The 17,274-nt window shown below is 45.0% G+C and overlaps 3 protein-coding genes across 5 annotated transcripts in view; 2 read left to right on the top strand and 1 right to left on the bottom strand.

The window, feature by feature from the left end:
• The first annotated feature begins 7,466 nt into the window (after nucleotides 1-7,466).
• On the top strand, nucleotides 7,467-10,190 carry prop1 (PROP paired-like homeobox 1). Its single transcript, XM_035606052.2, has 3 exons — nucleotides 7,467-8,042; nucleotides 8,897-9,126; nucleotides 9,587-10,190. The coding sequence occupies exons 1-3, from the start codon at nucleotides 7,826-7,828 to the stop codon at nucleotides 9,956-9,958; spliced, it is 819 nt and encodes a 272-aa protein (XP_035461945.2). The 5' UTR covers nucleotides 7,467-7,825; the 3' UTR covers nucleotides 9,959-10,190.
• Nucleotides 10,191-10,497: 307 nt separating this feature from the next.
• mcfd2 (multiple coagulation factor deficiency 2, ER cargo receptor complex subunit) lies at nucleotides 10,498-15,027 on the bottom strand. Of its 2 annotated transcripts, none has more exons than XM_035606053.2 (4): nucleotides 15,004-15,027; nucleotides 12,846-13,025; nucleotides 12,532-12,691; nucleotides 10,498-12,294 (listed from the first exon to the last, which is right to left on the bottom strand). In XM_035606053.2, exons 2-4 carry the CDS (start codon nucleotides 13,022-13,024, stop codon nucleotides 12,163-12,165), a joined length of 471 nt encoding a protein of 156 aa, XP_035461946.1. In that variant the 5' UTR covers nucleotide 13,025; nucleotides 15,004-15,027; the 3' UTR covers nucleotides 10,498-12,162. The 2 variants fall into 2 exon arrangements, with proteins under 2 accessions (XP_035461946.1, XP_035461948.1); XM_035606055.2 differs by lacking the exon at nucleotides 15,004-15,027 and adding an exon at nucleotides 13,536-13,722.
• The window catches only part of ttc7a (tetratricopeptide repeat domain 7A), a 60,065-nt gene continuing 56,798 nt past the window's right edge, over nucleotides 14,008-17,274 (top strand). Inside the window, exons 1-2 of one of the 2 annotated variants that reach the window (XM_047334886.1) lie at nucleotides 14,079-14,135; nucleotides 15,022-15,238. In XM_047334886.1, the coding sequence (XP_047190842.1) occupies nucleotides 14,079-14,135; nucleotides 15,022-15,238 (274 nt within the window). Of the gene's footprint in view, nucleotides 15,239-17,274 lie in introns of both variants that reach the window. The other variant, XM_035606051.2, reaches the window with a different exon arrangement.

Here is a 17,274-nt window from a genome sequence, read left to right as displayed (position 1 = left end):
TTTGATGACGGTAAAAACGTTGGTCCAAAATCCCATAGATATTCAACTGGGTTGAGATCTGTTGTCTGTGAAGCCCATGGCACATGATTCAAATCATTTTCATAAAGAACAATCCATTGACCCCCTTGAGCCCAGTCTTTTCCTTTAAATTGTCACTCATCTGTAGCTTGAAAGCTATAGCTCCTAGTACTATGATGACAGTAGAAGAGGCTAGTATGCATGGTTGGAAACTTTATCTTTTTATCTTTTTTGACTTGGAATTACTTCAGTCAAAAGCTGCAAACCCTTGATGCATCTGACAGAAACAAATGGAAACAGACCAAGACAGCATAAGAAATCGTCCTGTCTTGTTGCATCAGCTATTTGCGTTGATCAGTTATTGAAGTGTGTAGCGTATAAATCAAATGCAGACTTTGAGAACCTTCCAACTCTCCTCTCAATGTTTAAATCCTACAGCAATGCTAAGAATAGCCTGCAGACTGGACCACAACATGCACTGTATCAGCAGCTCAGCGTAAGTCGACAGTGTGCATGCAAGTGCTGAACCGGGTTGAGAGAGCACATGAGTTGGCAAAGTAAAATATAGCCTACATGTGTGTTAAGTCAGGAAGCATGTGTACATGGGTATGTGTGTGTGTGTGTGTGTGTGTGTGTGGCCTTGCAGTATATGATAGGCTGGTGATGAACAGTCATCTGCGCTCAGTGAGGTCAGTGTAGTGTGCCAGGGGGTCAGAGCAGACTTAGCACCAATGACCATGATAAAACATGGTGTAGCACATGTAGGCATGCAGGGGGGGGGGGGGGGGGGGGGGCAGCAAGGAGCACTTTGTGACCAGCTGCCGTCTCCATGGTTACAACCGCCAAGATGCTGGCACACCCTGTATCTGAAAAACCAAGTTGTTGCACAAGAGCAGGCGCTTTGACAATCAATGCAAATAGTTGCTCATAAACAAAAGTTGCGCAAGCAAAAAAGACATAAGCATGAGGGCTGTGCAGGAATGTTGTTTGAGGCATGGCGAGTCGAGAATGCATCTTGTAAGTAGTAAGTAGCAAGCCAAAGATAGTCTAAAAACACACTTTTTTTAAAAATAAACCAGTTAAGCTGCTACTTTTTTCCAAATAAGGGTCCAATAGATTAAACCCTTCCATCATAAATCAGCAGCCACCAGTCGGCACAGCAGGCCCACCAGTGTCGTATGCCCGTTTAGATCTCTCCTTATGTTTAAGTGGTGTGAGTGATGGGGCTGTGGTGAGAGAGATATTCCTCATATGAAACGTTCAGGAGGCGGTGTCTGTTTTAGCCTTTCCAAAAACTCAAATTATAAGAGCGACAGAACTGATTAAACAGCATATTTGGTGCATCCGCGCTAAGGATAGCCACAAACATTAGCCTTTGTGGCTAACTATCTCACAAGCTATGACAGTTTGTAGATACTGGAGAAAGTTTACATTACGTTTGTCAATCATCAATCATCTTAATTCAAAAGGAGGTTGTGTCCCTATTTTGTGTTAAAAACGAGCTCACTGTTTCCACACTGGCTCCCCCTTGTTTCAAAAAATTGACAAAGAACTTTGACTAGTAAGCGTGACGGGTGTAGCAACTGAATGCAGGGCTTAGCAAATGGTCAGTTAAAACAACAGCTAAGTAATAATATCCTGTCGGCCAGCCGCTGCTTTACTCTGTCTGTGGATCATTTGATATGAGCAGGTTTAGCGGTGGTAAATTGCACTACGTCTTTGCCATAGCTCACAGTTTAGTGAGTCGATGCCGCTGTTAACTATACCGACCCTGTTTGAGGTGCAAAGAGGTATCGTGAGATATGTGTCGTAAATAAACCAAGGTGAAAAGAGAGGTGTAGAAAGAAGATAATTATACCGTGCACCTCCTGCAGGTCATTTAACTTCCCCTGTGGCGACAGGCAGGGGCGGGGTGGGGCGGGCTGGCGGGTCTGAGGGCCGGGTGTCTTGCATGAGGTCGGGGAGTGTGCCTTTGAGGACCACCGGAGGCCCGCGGAGCCAATAAAAGGCTGTCGGTGGGGGGAAAGAAGACACCACCGAGGGAGTCTGGAGCGGTAGGAGGCATCCAGACAACAGCTCTGCAAATCCACCGGCCCGCGCTGCCAAACAGCTGAGGCTCGAAAACCTCACGCAGGGCAAGCGGCCACACACCACCATTATCTCAATCACGCTACAATAAAGCTGACATTTTCATGGAACTGCGACAGTAACAGAGAAATGTATATATGTATATGTCTGTATATATATAAATGTGTGTGTGTGTGTGTGTGTCCCTGTGTGTGTAAAATGACATTTAATGCCGCAGCCATAAAAGTACAATATTTCTAGTGTTTGACTCAAAGCTGCACTTTGCGACTTGCGGAAGAGGACCCTGTCTTTGCAGTGAAGACAACCTGTCCAGTTCAAACCTGGCATTCTTGGCTTCATATCTGTGTCTGGGAAAGATGAGAATCCCAAGGCGGCGGGGTAATATGATGGCCTAGATGAGTAAAATGTCTTTAGAGAACACAGAGTGCTCCTGCAGGCACACGGCACTGAGAGGCTGGTGTTGCATGCCGCACCATCTGCTGAGTCATAGTGGGAGCGGTGGTTCCCACTTCAGCTCGCAGGCCGGCCCGGTGGTCAGAGAGACGACGCCGTACCCAGAGGGATTTGGATTGACATATATTGATGCCATGCTTCAATAACCACGTGTACTGTCCAAGTGTAACAAACCGGAAAAAACCAGTGTGAATTTAATGGAAAGCTAAAGACAATCTAAGCTGTCAAAACTGAAATGATCAAAAAGTTCCAACCAGTGGGACTGTAATCATCAGAAAGCAAAAATGAAGAAACGGTTGATCTTACAAGTCACCATTTGTTATGCAAACGAATGGAGAGCGGTGCCAAACTGAAAGCATTCGCACCACTGGACTCATCGAGGTGGCCCGTGTTACACGTGCGCCACTACCTCCACCCACTGTATGAAAATGAAGCCAAAACATCCCAGGCACAAGTGCTGCCATCAATATTAGCATTCATTTGGAGTTGTGTTTCTGGCCCCCTGGTGTATACTACTTCATGAAAAGTGGGAAAAGGAAGGGAGTTGTGATGCACAGAGTCAGTCATGTCGCATTAGAAATTGTGTCCATTTAGCAACTTAAATTAGGGAACAGCGACCAAATTCAAAGCCAATTTAAAAAGTGGCCTAAACGTCTCATTGTAACGACCACGTTGGAGACGATGTGAACTGTATTTGGGAGTCAGCTGGTTTACATGGTGACTTCCAGACTTTGGGCTTTGACATTAACACAAGCTTTGTTTTGAGCTCACTGCGGTTCAACATGCGGTTTCTGTTCCTGTATCTGCTGTTGTTTATTGGTGTTGGGAATTATGAATGATTATACATGGGTTTTCTTGAGTTTCTCTTTGTTTTGGCTGTTCTCAGTGTGGATTTTCTTTTTTCTTGCCGCTTGTTATTACTGTTTCTGTTTTCACTGTTTCATGTCTGGTTGCTGTTTCTGCGCCTTGTTGTGCCACATATTGGTTGTACTGTTATTGTTGTTCCTGTTTCTGTTGTTCCTGCTCCTATGGTTATTGTTTTGAAGGGAATGGAAGTATTTTTTTCTGACTTGCATAAGAAGAAAAAAGAAAAGACATTACATTGTTCCGACGTCAAACACAGACGAATGTTTTCCACAATAAACACATAGCAGACACCTCACCTCAGATCAACACTCACCAAATTACAGTGAGCAGTTCCATGAATTTGCTACGAACAAAATACATCCCTCTTACCCGACAATGCTGCATGTTTCTCTCCCTATCCTCACACAGCTGGGCCAGCAGACTGCTGGATGGATGGGGGGGGGGGGGTGGTAGTTGAGGGTGATGAGGCGGGGGTTAGGTTACATTCCTTCCATTGGGGCTGTGTGTCTGCCAACCAGGTCACTCCCAGTTCAGTCCCGGGAAATTGGGAGGGAAGAATTTCCTCTATGTGTCCATACTGGACATGGCCACAGACATACAGAGGCCTGTGTGCACCCAGGGCACGTGTGTGTGTGTGTGTGTGTGTGTGCGTGCGTGCGTGCGTGTGATGTTGGACACTGAACACCCAGTGTAGTATGACTTGCATGTTATTTCCTTGCAAGTATATTGTAGGAGAGGTGGGGTTTGTACATGGTGTGTGTACTGTATCAAATTGTGTCAGGCCTGCCTGATGTGCAACTGGTGTGTGTGTGTGTGTCTTCGGACATGCGCGTTCTTTTTACTCATGTGGTTCTATTCTGTGGACTCTCTTCCTACTGTGATTTTTTTATACGGTGATTCGAGTTTGTTGTGACGATCGTTCTGTGGCAGAATTAGCAAACTACATGTAGACGAATGCCAAGCCTGATGAAATAAAGATGGAAAGAATAACGGAAGAAAAGGGGCACAGTTTATTGATTGTGTGATGTTGGTCTGAGCTGCGTTACACACTAGACGCGTGCACAATCAAAAAAAGGTGTTTGGAGTTGAATGTATTAATATCCGACTCCAAAGTATACACCGGCCATTTCACACACAGCTCAAAATCATCTGTGACCTTTGGTAAGTGTTGTCACTTTTCCAAATATGTTTGGATGGATGGAGGAGCTCTAATGATTTCTGGGTAAGTGCAGAGACTGTGTAGGAAAACAGATGTAGTCCCCAGGTCCAGTGAAGCCAATGGGGAGGTGCCTAAAACCGGTATTCTCTGGGAGGCCAGAGGAGGGCGACTCCAGTCTGTGAGAAAATGATTCTTCATTTTCCTGAGAAGTTTATGGACTCAATCTCTAGTTTCATGTCTTCTTCAATACGGCGTGATGTTCATTTTGTAAATAATGGCCATGTTTAGAGTAAAATAGACAATAAAGCACTATATGCATTGGGGCATGGTTCAGATCCAGAGCATCTTCAATCATGTTTCTGGCCATATGGTGAATGTAAGTGCAATATTCACCCCACTGAAATGTATCTGGCTCTTTAGCTGCTGCATGCTCCTCTATGTTGACCAGCCAGTCACTAATATTGATTGCCTGCTGTTTGGTGATACTGTACACTGTTTCATGATGTTTAAAGGCGTGTTTAATCAAGAGAGTGAAGTTTCCCCATAAAAACGAAAACATTTGAAATGTCAAAAAAGAGCTGAGGGAAGCTGCAGAGCGAGGGGATTATTTTCTGTGATCTGTCCGCCGAACAACCCCAACAACTGGACCCATTGTTGGGTAAAACTTGATTATAGCAGCTTTAAAGTATAACCTGGTACTTTTTTGGAGACAGGAGCTGTAAACATAAGTCAATCCTTAAAAAACAATGGCAGACTCATCACTGCATTCCATCGTGCCACAAAGTTCTGGCAGGGAAAACCTTCTTTGTGCTTTATAGCATGAAGAGCGGTCGCCCTCTGACACAGCGACATGTCAGAATGTTTACTTCAGGGCCCACTACTCTGAGGGGCAGATGTTCAGTTTATACTTTTTTTGTCGATTCGACCAAATCTCTGTGGACCGACATCTGGGGCAAAGAAGAGAATAGTAACATCCTCTTTGATACAGGAAGTGTGTTTTTTTTGGTGAAATATGGTCTTGATTTTGAGATATGAAAGTTCTTTACATTGAACCAATCAGTTGGTTAGTGCAAATAAAACTACATCTGAACTGAGATAACTTGAGTTGCTTCAACATCAGCATCCTCCACATTTTTGTTCAGAGTCAGAAGCCATTTCCACTCAATCAAAAAAGAATTGGTTTTTAAGTCTAAATCATTGTCTTTTGCTTGACGTTGTATTAGGGTGCCTACAGAGAACTAAGACAGACGAAGACAGTGTGCTTTGCTGGGGGTTTTGTGACAGTCTGGGACAGGGAACATGTGAACTGAATGTGGGATCCATAGACAACTTGGCAGCTGAGCTTGCATGCGTGCGCGCACACACACACACACACACACAAACACACACACACACCCACACACACACACACACAGTCGTGTCTCCACGACTTCAGAGGACTTTACTATGACTCAAAATTATTTCCTGGAGACCTCAACGAATCTTAAACATGGTTACTACCTAACCCTAACCTTTAACTTAACCTTAAACTAAACCTAGTCTTACACTAACCCCTACTCTAAACCTCAACCTAACCTTACTCCAACCCTTTGACCCTAGAAAGAAGACACGTCCCCATAACGTGACTAAGTATACAGACTTCAGTCTATTTAATCCCCACAACACAAGTACTACCTGGGCCACGCACACACACACACACACAATGCAGGGAGGACTTAGAAGCTCTTCCAGGACACAGAAGACTTGGCCCATGCAAACGACGTGTCACAAGGAATTAAATTAGATGTTGCTGTGCAGAGAGTGCAGAGCGAGGCGAGGGACTCTTTAACCTCAACGCTGTGTATGTTGTACAATCTCAAGAGAAATTCAAGCAGAGGATTCATTTATGATGGACGAGACCTGCTTCAACAGCATATCATTCAATCACAGCTTTTTGTCTATTACACTTTCCTGGCAACAATCCCAGAGCAAGGAGGGGGTGATGGGGTGGGGGGGCATCAATCTACTGTATCAGTGTGACACATCAGTGTGCGTTTGAACCTCTGATTTACTGGTTCTTGGGAGTCACATGAATCACCCGGGTCAAATGTCTCGATATGACAGACATGTTACAAGAAGGCAAGAGACAGCTCAGAAATCAGAACTATCAAACGCTCACGACTACAAGACATTCTAACCCAACATAGTAACCGCTCTCCCTGAATGAGCCGCATGTGCCCGACATGTGCGGGGTTTTCCAAGTACACTTTACTGCCACTATATGGACACGCACACACACACACACGCACACGCACACGCACACGCACACGCACACGCACGCCAACAGCTTTGTCCAACAAATATAGCGCAGGATGAATTACTGTCTTGTTTGAGCGCTGATAAAAAGCCAACTGCTGCTTTCCAACTATGTAGCGGCCTGTGCTACCCCGCCATGACTCAGTGCTGAGTAGGACATTAGTGGGTCTCTCTTCCTAGTATCCAGCGCAGTGTGAGAGGGCCATTCCTGCACACTGACTCTGGACTGAGTTTAGCATCATGGGAACTGCTGATAGCAGCTGGGGTCCCGGGAGGTTACACAGGAGTTAATCCGGCCGACGGGGTGCCCTGTCAGTCACAGTGGGCCACAGCGAACCCGAGGGCAGGGACTGACCCGGGAGGGGTTGTGTTTGTGGGGGACAGGGGGACTGCACTCAGCTGGGTGGTCAAAGCACTCAACACCTAGACTGCTGAGGATTGATTCTTTTTGCATGTGTAAGGTCTCTGCGACACACAGCCTGAGTCAGAGTCACCACCTAGTGGTCACAGAGGGGACTGCACCTCACCAGATTTGAATCAAAAGCAGCACATAGCGAGTTTAGGTGCAAAGAAACAATTTTCAGCAGGTCATTGGTATCTGTGAATCGCGCAAAATGATTGTCACCTGAATTACTTGAATAAAAAGGCAACAATATTTTTGAGGTCTTAATGGTTTAAGAGAAAAGAAGGACTTAAACCAACCACACATGCATATGAACATAACACACACAATCTCACATTGTCAGTGCAAATGTAGTTACATGCAACAGTGGTACAAGCAGTACGTCCTTCAGTGTAAAACCACAATGTTGAAACTCTCCATGCACCAAAAAAATTGCATCACATCTCAAAATAACACCGAACTTAAAGGCATGAACATATGATGTGTTAAGTTGGTCCGTGACGCACACCTGCATAGACAGAGGTGAACCCAATGGGTGGGACATGGACGCGACATGTGACTTAATGGTCAGTAGTGTGTGTGTGTGTGTGTGTGTGTTGGGGGTGTTGGGGTGGGGGCGTCAGACGGTGCAGACCATCCCGTCACTGAGCAGAGCTGCAGTCATGGCCCAGGTGAAGGTAGCAGGGGACGCAGCGGCGAGGAGCCAACAAGACTGTGCAGAGGTGTACTCAGACATGGCCACTGTCAGCTCCAGCGCAGGTGAGTCCCAAAAGACAGCATATACAGTAGAATAAGAATCGTTGGATAAGGAAAAATATCTTCTTCTTTTTTTTACATTTATTATAAATAATAAAGATGCTGTGATGGTGTCCTTACATCCATCGAATGGAGACTTGTAGTGTTGTATGATTGTCAAAAAAGCTGTCGAAGAGGAGCTGGTTTTAAAAGAATCACACTGTCAAATTGAAAATGACTTTGGAATTGTACAGCACGGTTTCGCTCAGCAGCTTCAACTCTACACTTTTTGGCCTTTGCGTATTAGTTGTTGAAGTAGCCAATAATCAACATGCAAGTGTTTGTTATAGTATTCTAAGGTTTTTTTTTATTTTTACAATGATATGCAACTAAATTCTTATTTCAAATGTCCTTATTTCAATTCATTTGAAGTTACCCATAAGGGAAACCAATTGGAGGTCACCAAATCTTCAAATCTGCCTCCTCTGCGTCTTCTCCAGCCACCATGATACGAATGGACAAGGTCAGCTCAGTCCACCAATTTGACAGATGAGTCACTTTGTTAGTGATTGTGCCATTAATCTCGGTCAAATCCCCCAGTTTCTGGTATCTCTTTCTCACGAGCTTTTCTTTGGCAGCTAAAGCTCTCGGCCTCTCGGGTTGCCTGATGGCAGTGGGAACCATTAAGTCAGTGTAATCCCTTCCTTTTCGAGACAGCCATTGGTGAAATGCGCCCTTACAATTTTTGGGACACACAGGGACGTCAGGAAACAGGAGCCGGAGAATTGTTTGCAAAAAAAAGAAGAAAAAAAAGCAAAAGTCTTTTCAGCAACTTCGCAAAGCCTCAACTTCTTTATTTTTTCTCCTCCTGAAAACAGATATAGGAGAGTCTTCGAGGAAGGGCTCATTGTGTGAGACCTCCATGGCGGTTGGTCTCGGCCGCCGGAGCAGGGCCTACCCCTCTCCAGCCAGGAGGCGCCACCGCACCACCTTCAGCCACAAGCAGCTGGAACAGCTGGAAGTGGCCTTTGCACAAAACCAGTATCCCGACATCTACTACAGAGAGGAGCTGGCCCGCATCACCAAACTCAACGAGGCTCGCATACAGGTGATCACTTTGACTTTTCGACTGTTGTGATGTGCAAATTGATATTTACAACAGAGATGGGGGTTAATTATTGTAGGGATAATTCATAGTATGAACAATTCTGCTAAAGTGTCAAAGTAAGTGCTGCTAAAAGAATGGGAAATGAAAGGGACTTAGAAAATGGCAGTGCAATACGATGCAGTCCTGCAGTCTGATAATTCATTATTCGTTGAAATCATTTAACGTAAATGTTTAACGTAAATTTGTGATATTGTAAGTAAAAATGCCATTGCTTTGGTCTTTTGTCCTCATGGTAAAAAAAAAAGAATCAGTATTAGTTCTGTCGATTTCAATAACAACACTTAACTTAAATGTCCCACTTGAACAGTTGAACAAACCCTATTGCATTTCATCATATCCTCGGGAGGGGCAGCACTTGGTTCTCATCCTTCCTCCCTCCCTGGTCCTCGTCTCCCTGCAGGTGTGGTTTCAGAACAGAAGAGCCAAACAGCGGAAGCAGGAGCGAGCCTCCCAGAAGGTTCTCCAGTTGGGCGTGATGCCGGGCCACCGGGCTCTGCTGGGGGGCATGCACGTCCAGCCGTCCAGCATGACTCGACAGTACTACACCCAGCCCCTGGCGCACATCCCCCGCCTCTCCCCCATGTTGCCCTCCGGGGCGTACTCCCGCCACCCGGGCCCGGTCAGCCAGTGCCCCTGCCCCAGTGTCGCCCCACAGCCGGCCTCCCAGCGCCAGCACGAGGACTGGTACAGCCCTCTGAGGGGCAACCTCCCCTCGCCCATGTTCTCCCTGGCCTCCATGCAGCCTCTGGACCCCACCTCTCACTGGAGCTAAGTTGTGGCCCTGTAACCAATACATTAAAACGTTTCCTTTTTTATCTACACATGTCTACAATGAGTCCACAATTTCACCCCTGCATTTTACAAACTACTTAGTTCAATTTATTAACTTTCCAGAAACAAGTTTTCTGTTTCAAACACTAGGTCACCTCTGAAACAACTCTTCATAACCTCAATGTATGTCAGATATCTATGTTCACATGTATTAAAAATATCCTTTAAATTGAGCACGAAGCTTCTTTTTTTTTAACCTTTGAAACAGAGGTTTGACAAAAAACGACTTTGTCGCAAGCATTTAAAAAAAAAAATCTTAATAGATATTATATGGGAGTTTGCAGCTCCATCTCATGGCCTTCATCGGAGTTGCACACTTGGCTAACATCATGTCAATTTTTTTTATCTTTTAAAAATGATCTTACTCTTACCACTGACTTTCCAAAGATTTACCTCTACAGATTAAATATGATTTAATTTATTAAATCTAAACCTACACCACAATTCACCTCAGAAAACAGAAGGCACCACCAGACAAAGTCTGTAGATTATATACTCCTTTAATATTTCACAAAACCAGAGACAAGTTGCATCTGCTTTCTGTTTTTTTCTTCATATTTTCAATATTTGCCTTCAACAACCTGAAATGATTGAAGAAACAATAATGGATGGCGCAAATATAATTCATCCATATGAAAAATCAAACTTGAGAAGAAAATCACAGTTGTATTCAACAAGTGTGTACACACACACACACACGCACGCACGCACGCACACACACACACACACACACACACACACACACACACACACACACACGCACGCACGCACGCACGCACACACAGAGAGACCTGAAGTGTTGAATCCTCATCGTACTAATAAATCCAGAAAATCTCTTTATCCTTCCTTTAAATATTTTTAGTTTTTCGACAGCAGGTAATCCGATTGTCTTCAAATTTGGCGGGTGTATTTCTGGGAAGCGCCAAAAAAACGCTTGTGAAATATTTTGGATGAGCTGTTCTCAGGACTCTAAACCCTAACACCTCATATATTAAAATTTGTGATACGTTCTTAGTTTGGACATATAACCCATTACCCCCATTAGTCTATTCTTTTGCAACAAGGCCGCGTTTCCAACAGGCACATTTTAAACTAGGCAAAAAAAAATAATAGTTACAGTATCTTTTAAAGGCAGCTAATATCTTTAGCACAGGAGCTGTGAACAAGTGCTTTCCTGTAGAACCAGGAAGCCACTGTTTTTTTTTCTTAAACAAAAAACAAAAAAGTGGCTTCATGCAGCGTCAACCAGTGTGCTTCACGTCTAGCTTATCATGGCGATAAAGAATCAGAATCGCCAATTTACATTCACTTAAAGACAACAGGTTCATGTCAGGGATCTGCTAGCTGACCGACTGCAGGGAAGATGATGGCAACTGGAGCCAATCTGCTGGCAACATTTAGAGTCATGTTGCTCTGCTTCAAACCATGGGTCTCTTTCAAACCCCCCCCCAACAAAACACTTACAAAGTTACAAAGCCGCCTCATCGGTTTCTAACAAAGTTTTCTACTCTATACACACAGGCTAAACATCTGAGCAAGGCCACTTTCTGTTATCACGACCCAATCGCCTCCTCATCCTCATCACAAAACGGAAAAATGAAATGGATTCACAGAATCATTTGGTCCAAAGTGAGTATCAGACAGCGAGTGTAGACTAGTTCATCCGAGTGCGTGACCGACATTTACACAGCACAGTTTTACATGGACAGTCCACATTGGCAGCTAAACATTGGTAGAAAATAAGTCCCCAAAGAAAAATACAATTTAAGCTTTAAGCCTAAGGTTCAAACTAGATGGTTGATAGTGATATTGAGTGAACTGCTCCTTTTCATTCGTATCGTAAGCAATTTAAAAGAGGAATTATGAGTTCCACCTTTTTTTTTATTATAGTTTATCAAATTACTTGTATAACCTTCTTCAAATCTGCTCCTGCTTTTCATCCGTCTGAAGCAGAGAATTTACAAAAAAATCTTGTTAAATTACCAATAATTCCGATCGATCGCCTGTGAGAGAGAAAAGATTAAATGATGGTCTTCCCCACTGCGCTGCAGCTTCTGAGTTTGAGTTCACCCACGTGTACTGGCTCCTCTCTTCTGGGCAGATCCCTCGCTGTTGGTGTGGAAATGAACAAAACGTGGCGACGCTCTACTCCAGTGATTTGGCGAATTCTGCATAATCTATATAACCGTCGTTGTTCTTGTCGTCGTCCCTCAGAACGTCGTCGATGAGAGTAATGAGGTCCTCCTCTTTCATTGGCTGGCTGTTCTCTCCCCTCTCCTGGACGAGAAGATAAAAAGAACAACTACAAATGACAACACGAAAGCAAACAAGTCATGATATGAGAATAGAAGATTTTTGTCAAAACAACAAAAACTATTATCGCAAAAAACAAGTGCATTAAGCTGGTAAACACACGTTGTCCGTGCTCCCTCTTCAAACGGTCAGTTACAACTGGTTTAAGGTAAACAGACATTATGTTCACACCTAAAAGGAAAAGAGCAAACAAACACCTACCTCTCTGTGTACATGTGTGATAGCTGTGGCGAGCTCCAGCCCGTCCAAGAGGTTGTTTCCGTCGTAATCGTGCATCTTGAAGTAGTGGAGCTGAAGCTCCTGGGGTGTCATGTCCGTCTCCGGTTTGTCTATCACTCCCTCCAGATGCTCCATGATGTGGCTGGAAGACAAAGAGAACAAGAGCCACCCACGGTTTTTGAATACACAGAGTGTGTGAACGCCGCTGCTGCTGCTGACACTGACGCTGCCGACGACAGTTCAAAGTTCATTAGCGGGTGCAAATAACAATTTTGATTGGAGGAGACATCACTCACTCTTTGTCCTGGACCATGTTTCTGTCCAGGCGGCCGTGACCATGGCCCGTTATGTGAGCTGCGCTCTCTACGACGAGGGGCTGCTGCTGGTCCACCTGAGAATTAACACACAGCAGACAGCAGGACAGGAGGAGGAGGAGGAGCAGACCTCCACAGTGCACAACAGAACTGCCACTCATACTGTTCACACACAAACACACACACACACACACACACACACACACACACACACACACACACACACACACACACACACACACACACACACACACACACACACAAGAGACACAGACAGACAGAATTAAAAGACTTGTGTTCTGTATTTCATAAGTCTTAAACATGGTGCACGTCACATCGTTATAACACACACTACCGGTCCTACATCACATTTTTTTTTTCTCTCTCAGTTTCTGAATATTTTAACCAGATAACACTCTCTAGGTTGTAGCTCGTTCTATATTGTTCGTAGTGTTCGTAAACATGGATTTAAACACCTCTGACACCATCAGCCTCATGCATGAAGAGTTTACTCTGTTGGTTAAAGGAATGAACGCAAAGAAGCGTTCGTGTTAGCAAACAAGCTAAGCTACGATCTGCTGCAATTCAAGACCACATTGAAACGACGAGACGTGTAAACTCCTGTGAGCGTCGCAATGATGTAGTCACCGTGAAGGCGAGTGTAACACCTACTTGAAGGTAATTGTATCTCCACCTGGCTCCGTGCACACTTAAATGATACGCGTCGGATGACAGCATATAACGGTGAGTCACAAGTTTTGTGTGCCAAGTCGCTTGCCGTAGACTGCTCTTGGACACGACAGCTCATTGTGATTGGTTGAAGTGCTCAGAGAGTGTACAACTGTAGCGAGATGGTTCACTGCGATAACTTCTGTGCTCACCGCAGACAGATTTTGCCAAAGGGGGGGCTGGGGGGGGGGTTATCTTCCGGATACTTCAGACAACCGGATTGGGAAGGACGACACTATCAAGGTGTTCAACATGGAAACGAACTGTCTGGACGCACACGGACCAACAAAGTAGTTTATTGCATGCCGATAACTATCTTGACGGAAAACAATCTTCGAGCAGGTCTCTGTTATTACGTCAGCGTGTGAGGCGCTCAGCTGTCTGTCAGCCTGGAGCACAGGAGCACAGGAGCACGCTGCGAGCCAGGCGCACGCCGGAGGAAGAGGAGGAGGAGGAGGAGGAGAAGCTTCGATTTGTGTCAAACAAATGTCAAGTTTCCAGAGAGAAAATGACGCTGCGAAATCTCTGTTCAGGAGGCTCGAGGTTTCACTTGATGTCACTTGAGTAGCTGGATGTAGAGTCGCAGTCACAAACCCCCAGAGTAGTGAGTGATCCCTGGTGCCCTGTGTGTGTAACTGTGGTTGGTAGGAAGTTGTACATCCGCTGGGGAATTCTTCCCCCTTTTCCCCTGAACTGAACACTTCCGCCCCGTTTCACATTCGCTAGTTAGCGCGAACTGTCAAACAAATGGAAGGTTCGTTGTGTTTTTCTCTGTGTCCAACCTTGTGCTCGATGCAGTGCGGTGACACGACAGATGTAATATGTTGTCACCGAGCCAGCAGGTTATAGCCGGCGTCAGCCTGCCAGTGATGCTGAACCCGGATCAGGGAGCAAGCCAAGCAATTGCAAATTAACGTTTTTTAATGTTTTCCCCTCGGAACTCATCTATGCAATGAACGCCATTTCTAAAAAAAAAAAAAAAAGGAGTGCTGTGACTTAAGCCCCGCACCTGATCCAGTTAAAGTGTTAGTGGAGGAGATTAGGGACGTGGGTCTTAAACAAGGAAAGAAACGCTTCCTTCAGACAACTGCAGATCACACACACACACACACACACACACACACACACACACACCGGTGCATTGCCAAGACAACCTGTGCATATGCTGGTGTGCAGCGTGGTTGATATGCATTGTCAACGTGCAGGTGAACACATGTCAAATAAACGTAGACCTGCTGGAGATAGAATAACGGACAACTGTTGTAGACAGAACGACTCGCTCCCTAAACATCCCCACATTTGCAATGAACAGGCACAACATCATGCGCTTCAGTGTTCACCTTCGCGCACTGGCCGTTGTTACCCATGACCCGCTCCACCCTCCATCCCGGCGCACTCAAAGATTACACACTTATTTTCGCCCTGGTAGTTCGCAGTCACTCCCATCGTGTCCGGGGAGTACAGTCACCACCACCACCACCACCACCAGCACCACCACCACCGGGACAGAGCGGCGATGGCGTCCCGGGTCTCCTTCACCCAGCTGCGGCTGGAGGTCGAGCTGGAGCGCTGCCGCGCCGAGTGCCAGTGGGACAAGGTGCCGGCGATCATCGAGCAGATGCGGGCCGCGCGCTTCCACGAGGACGGTGAGCGAGTGGTCTCCACACCTGTGCTGTGCCGAGGGTTTTACGTCCGGGTGTGTCTGTGAATGACTTTGTCTTGCCCGCTCGCAACGGAGACACGGTCGCTGGAGGGACGAGGGCTCTCCGGCTGGACACGCGCGCCCGCTCCAAAGTAGAGTTGGAATGAAGTTTCCCCTCACTTGTTCCGGGAAGTTGTGTCGCTTGGGCTGCTGTTCAGAAACCTGTTGGTACTAGAAATGCTTCGAAATGACACTGAGGGTTTGCTGTGTCACTGCCACTCACCTTAAAGTTGAACAATTGTTTTTTATGATTATTATTTCAGTAGTAAGGATTTTTTTTTTCCCAGCGCGGAGATTTAGCGGTAGTCTCCAGAAGTTGGACTTCGGACTCAAATGTTTCTTCACCATAAACTATATCTATATATCTATATATCTATATATCTATATATATATCTATATCTATATATATATCTATATATATATATATATATATATATATATATATATATATATATATATATATATCTATATCTATATCTATATATATCTATATATATCTATATATACATAGATATATATATATATATATATATATACATAGATATATCTATATCTATAGATATAGATATATCTATATCTATAGATATATCTGCTAGAAAGAGAGAGAGAGAGATAGATACTTTATTGATCCCGAGTTAAATGTAGACATTCAGATTATATCACAGTTCCAAAGAAAAGCAGAATACGTTTTTAAAAAATCCATATATAAACTAAAAAATATAAACCAAAAAAATATAAACTTAGAAATATAAGCATTTGAACAAAGTGAGGCTGACAAGAGCCAGTAACTAATCTGTTCCACATAATAATGGATGGAAGGATAATGATGATAATGATGATGATGATGATGATGATGATGATTACGATGATTTGTCCCAGTGGGTCAGAGCAGGGGTCACACAGTGGTTGCTATCTAAGAGTTAAATGTCGCTGGCTGGCAGTTTACAGTATATACACAGTGAAAGACTGTGTCCATGATCAAAGGTACAGTACAGGCCTATTGTATGGGCTTTCCACATTGTTAGCACCCCACACACAGGATACACAACAAGCTTGTCCGGCGAACTATTCCCTGCCCGCCTTTACCCTTGAAGTCCTTCCATGCTGTGCATGTGCTCAGAAGAAATGCAAACACACTTATCACGCTGTGCCTCATAAAGCACGGCTTTGGTCGGCCACTAATGCATCTGCCTCCACCTCTCATCTCAGTAAAGTAAATATAGTTGCAGGTGACACTGCAAGTTACGCTCTTATTGAGTCCAGGGGCCGGCTGATAGTGCAGACCAGCACTTTCCCCCATGTCTGCTCACCCGGCGATGTGTTAAATCAGTGCGGCCCCTGCTGTCATCGCCCCACTCGTTCAGGAGGAGGATGACTCATAAAGTCGGTAATCTGTAGTGAAGTTTAGGTGTTGAGGAAGAACGAAGACGCTCTACCTGTAACATGAACGGCACAATTCGACCACAAAAATCCTTGTGACCTTCTGCCGCAGAGGCAGAGCGCCAGTGGATCGAATGAGCCCTAGAAATAGTTTACAATTCAGCACGCGTTTGCTTGGCCCCCTTTTTTCGGATTCCCAAACCTCTGCTTGCATATATGCTCCAGGAACTGGTTCACACACATTTTAGAATTTCAGCTATAACCGTCATATGATGTTTGCTTACAGGCGGAAAAAGCTCTCTGGGCCCTGCCTTGAAAACATAGTGACTAGTCAATGTTTAGTGAGCATCCTGCCATCCTCCAACCTGCGCCACGCGCTCATAAGATACAAAAGCAATGTCATTTAGGGAGAACACGCCGCAAGTCAACCCAGTCAAATCCACCTGTAGATTCCCGTCTCCCTCTGGCTAACAATGTGACAAGTGACTCATTGGCTCTTCCGTCTTTTATCAGCTCCAGTTTCAAGTGCTCGGCCTTCACTCGCCCCCTTTTCCCAATGTTTCCTCAACCCTCATTCTCTCAAACTCTAATCTCTCCTTT

The sequence above is a fragment of the Scophthalmus maximus genome, chromosome 10, assembly GCF_022379125.1.
Source record: "Scophthalmus maximus strain ysfricsl-2021 chromosome 10, ASM2237912v1, whole genome shotgun sequence".
Lineage (NCBI taxonomy): Eukaryota > Metazoa > Chordata > Actinopteri > Pleuronectiformes > Scophthalmidae > Scophthalmus > Scophthalmus maximus.
This window is presented reverse-complemented; position numbering and strand designations above follow the sequence as displayed.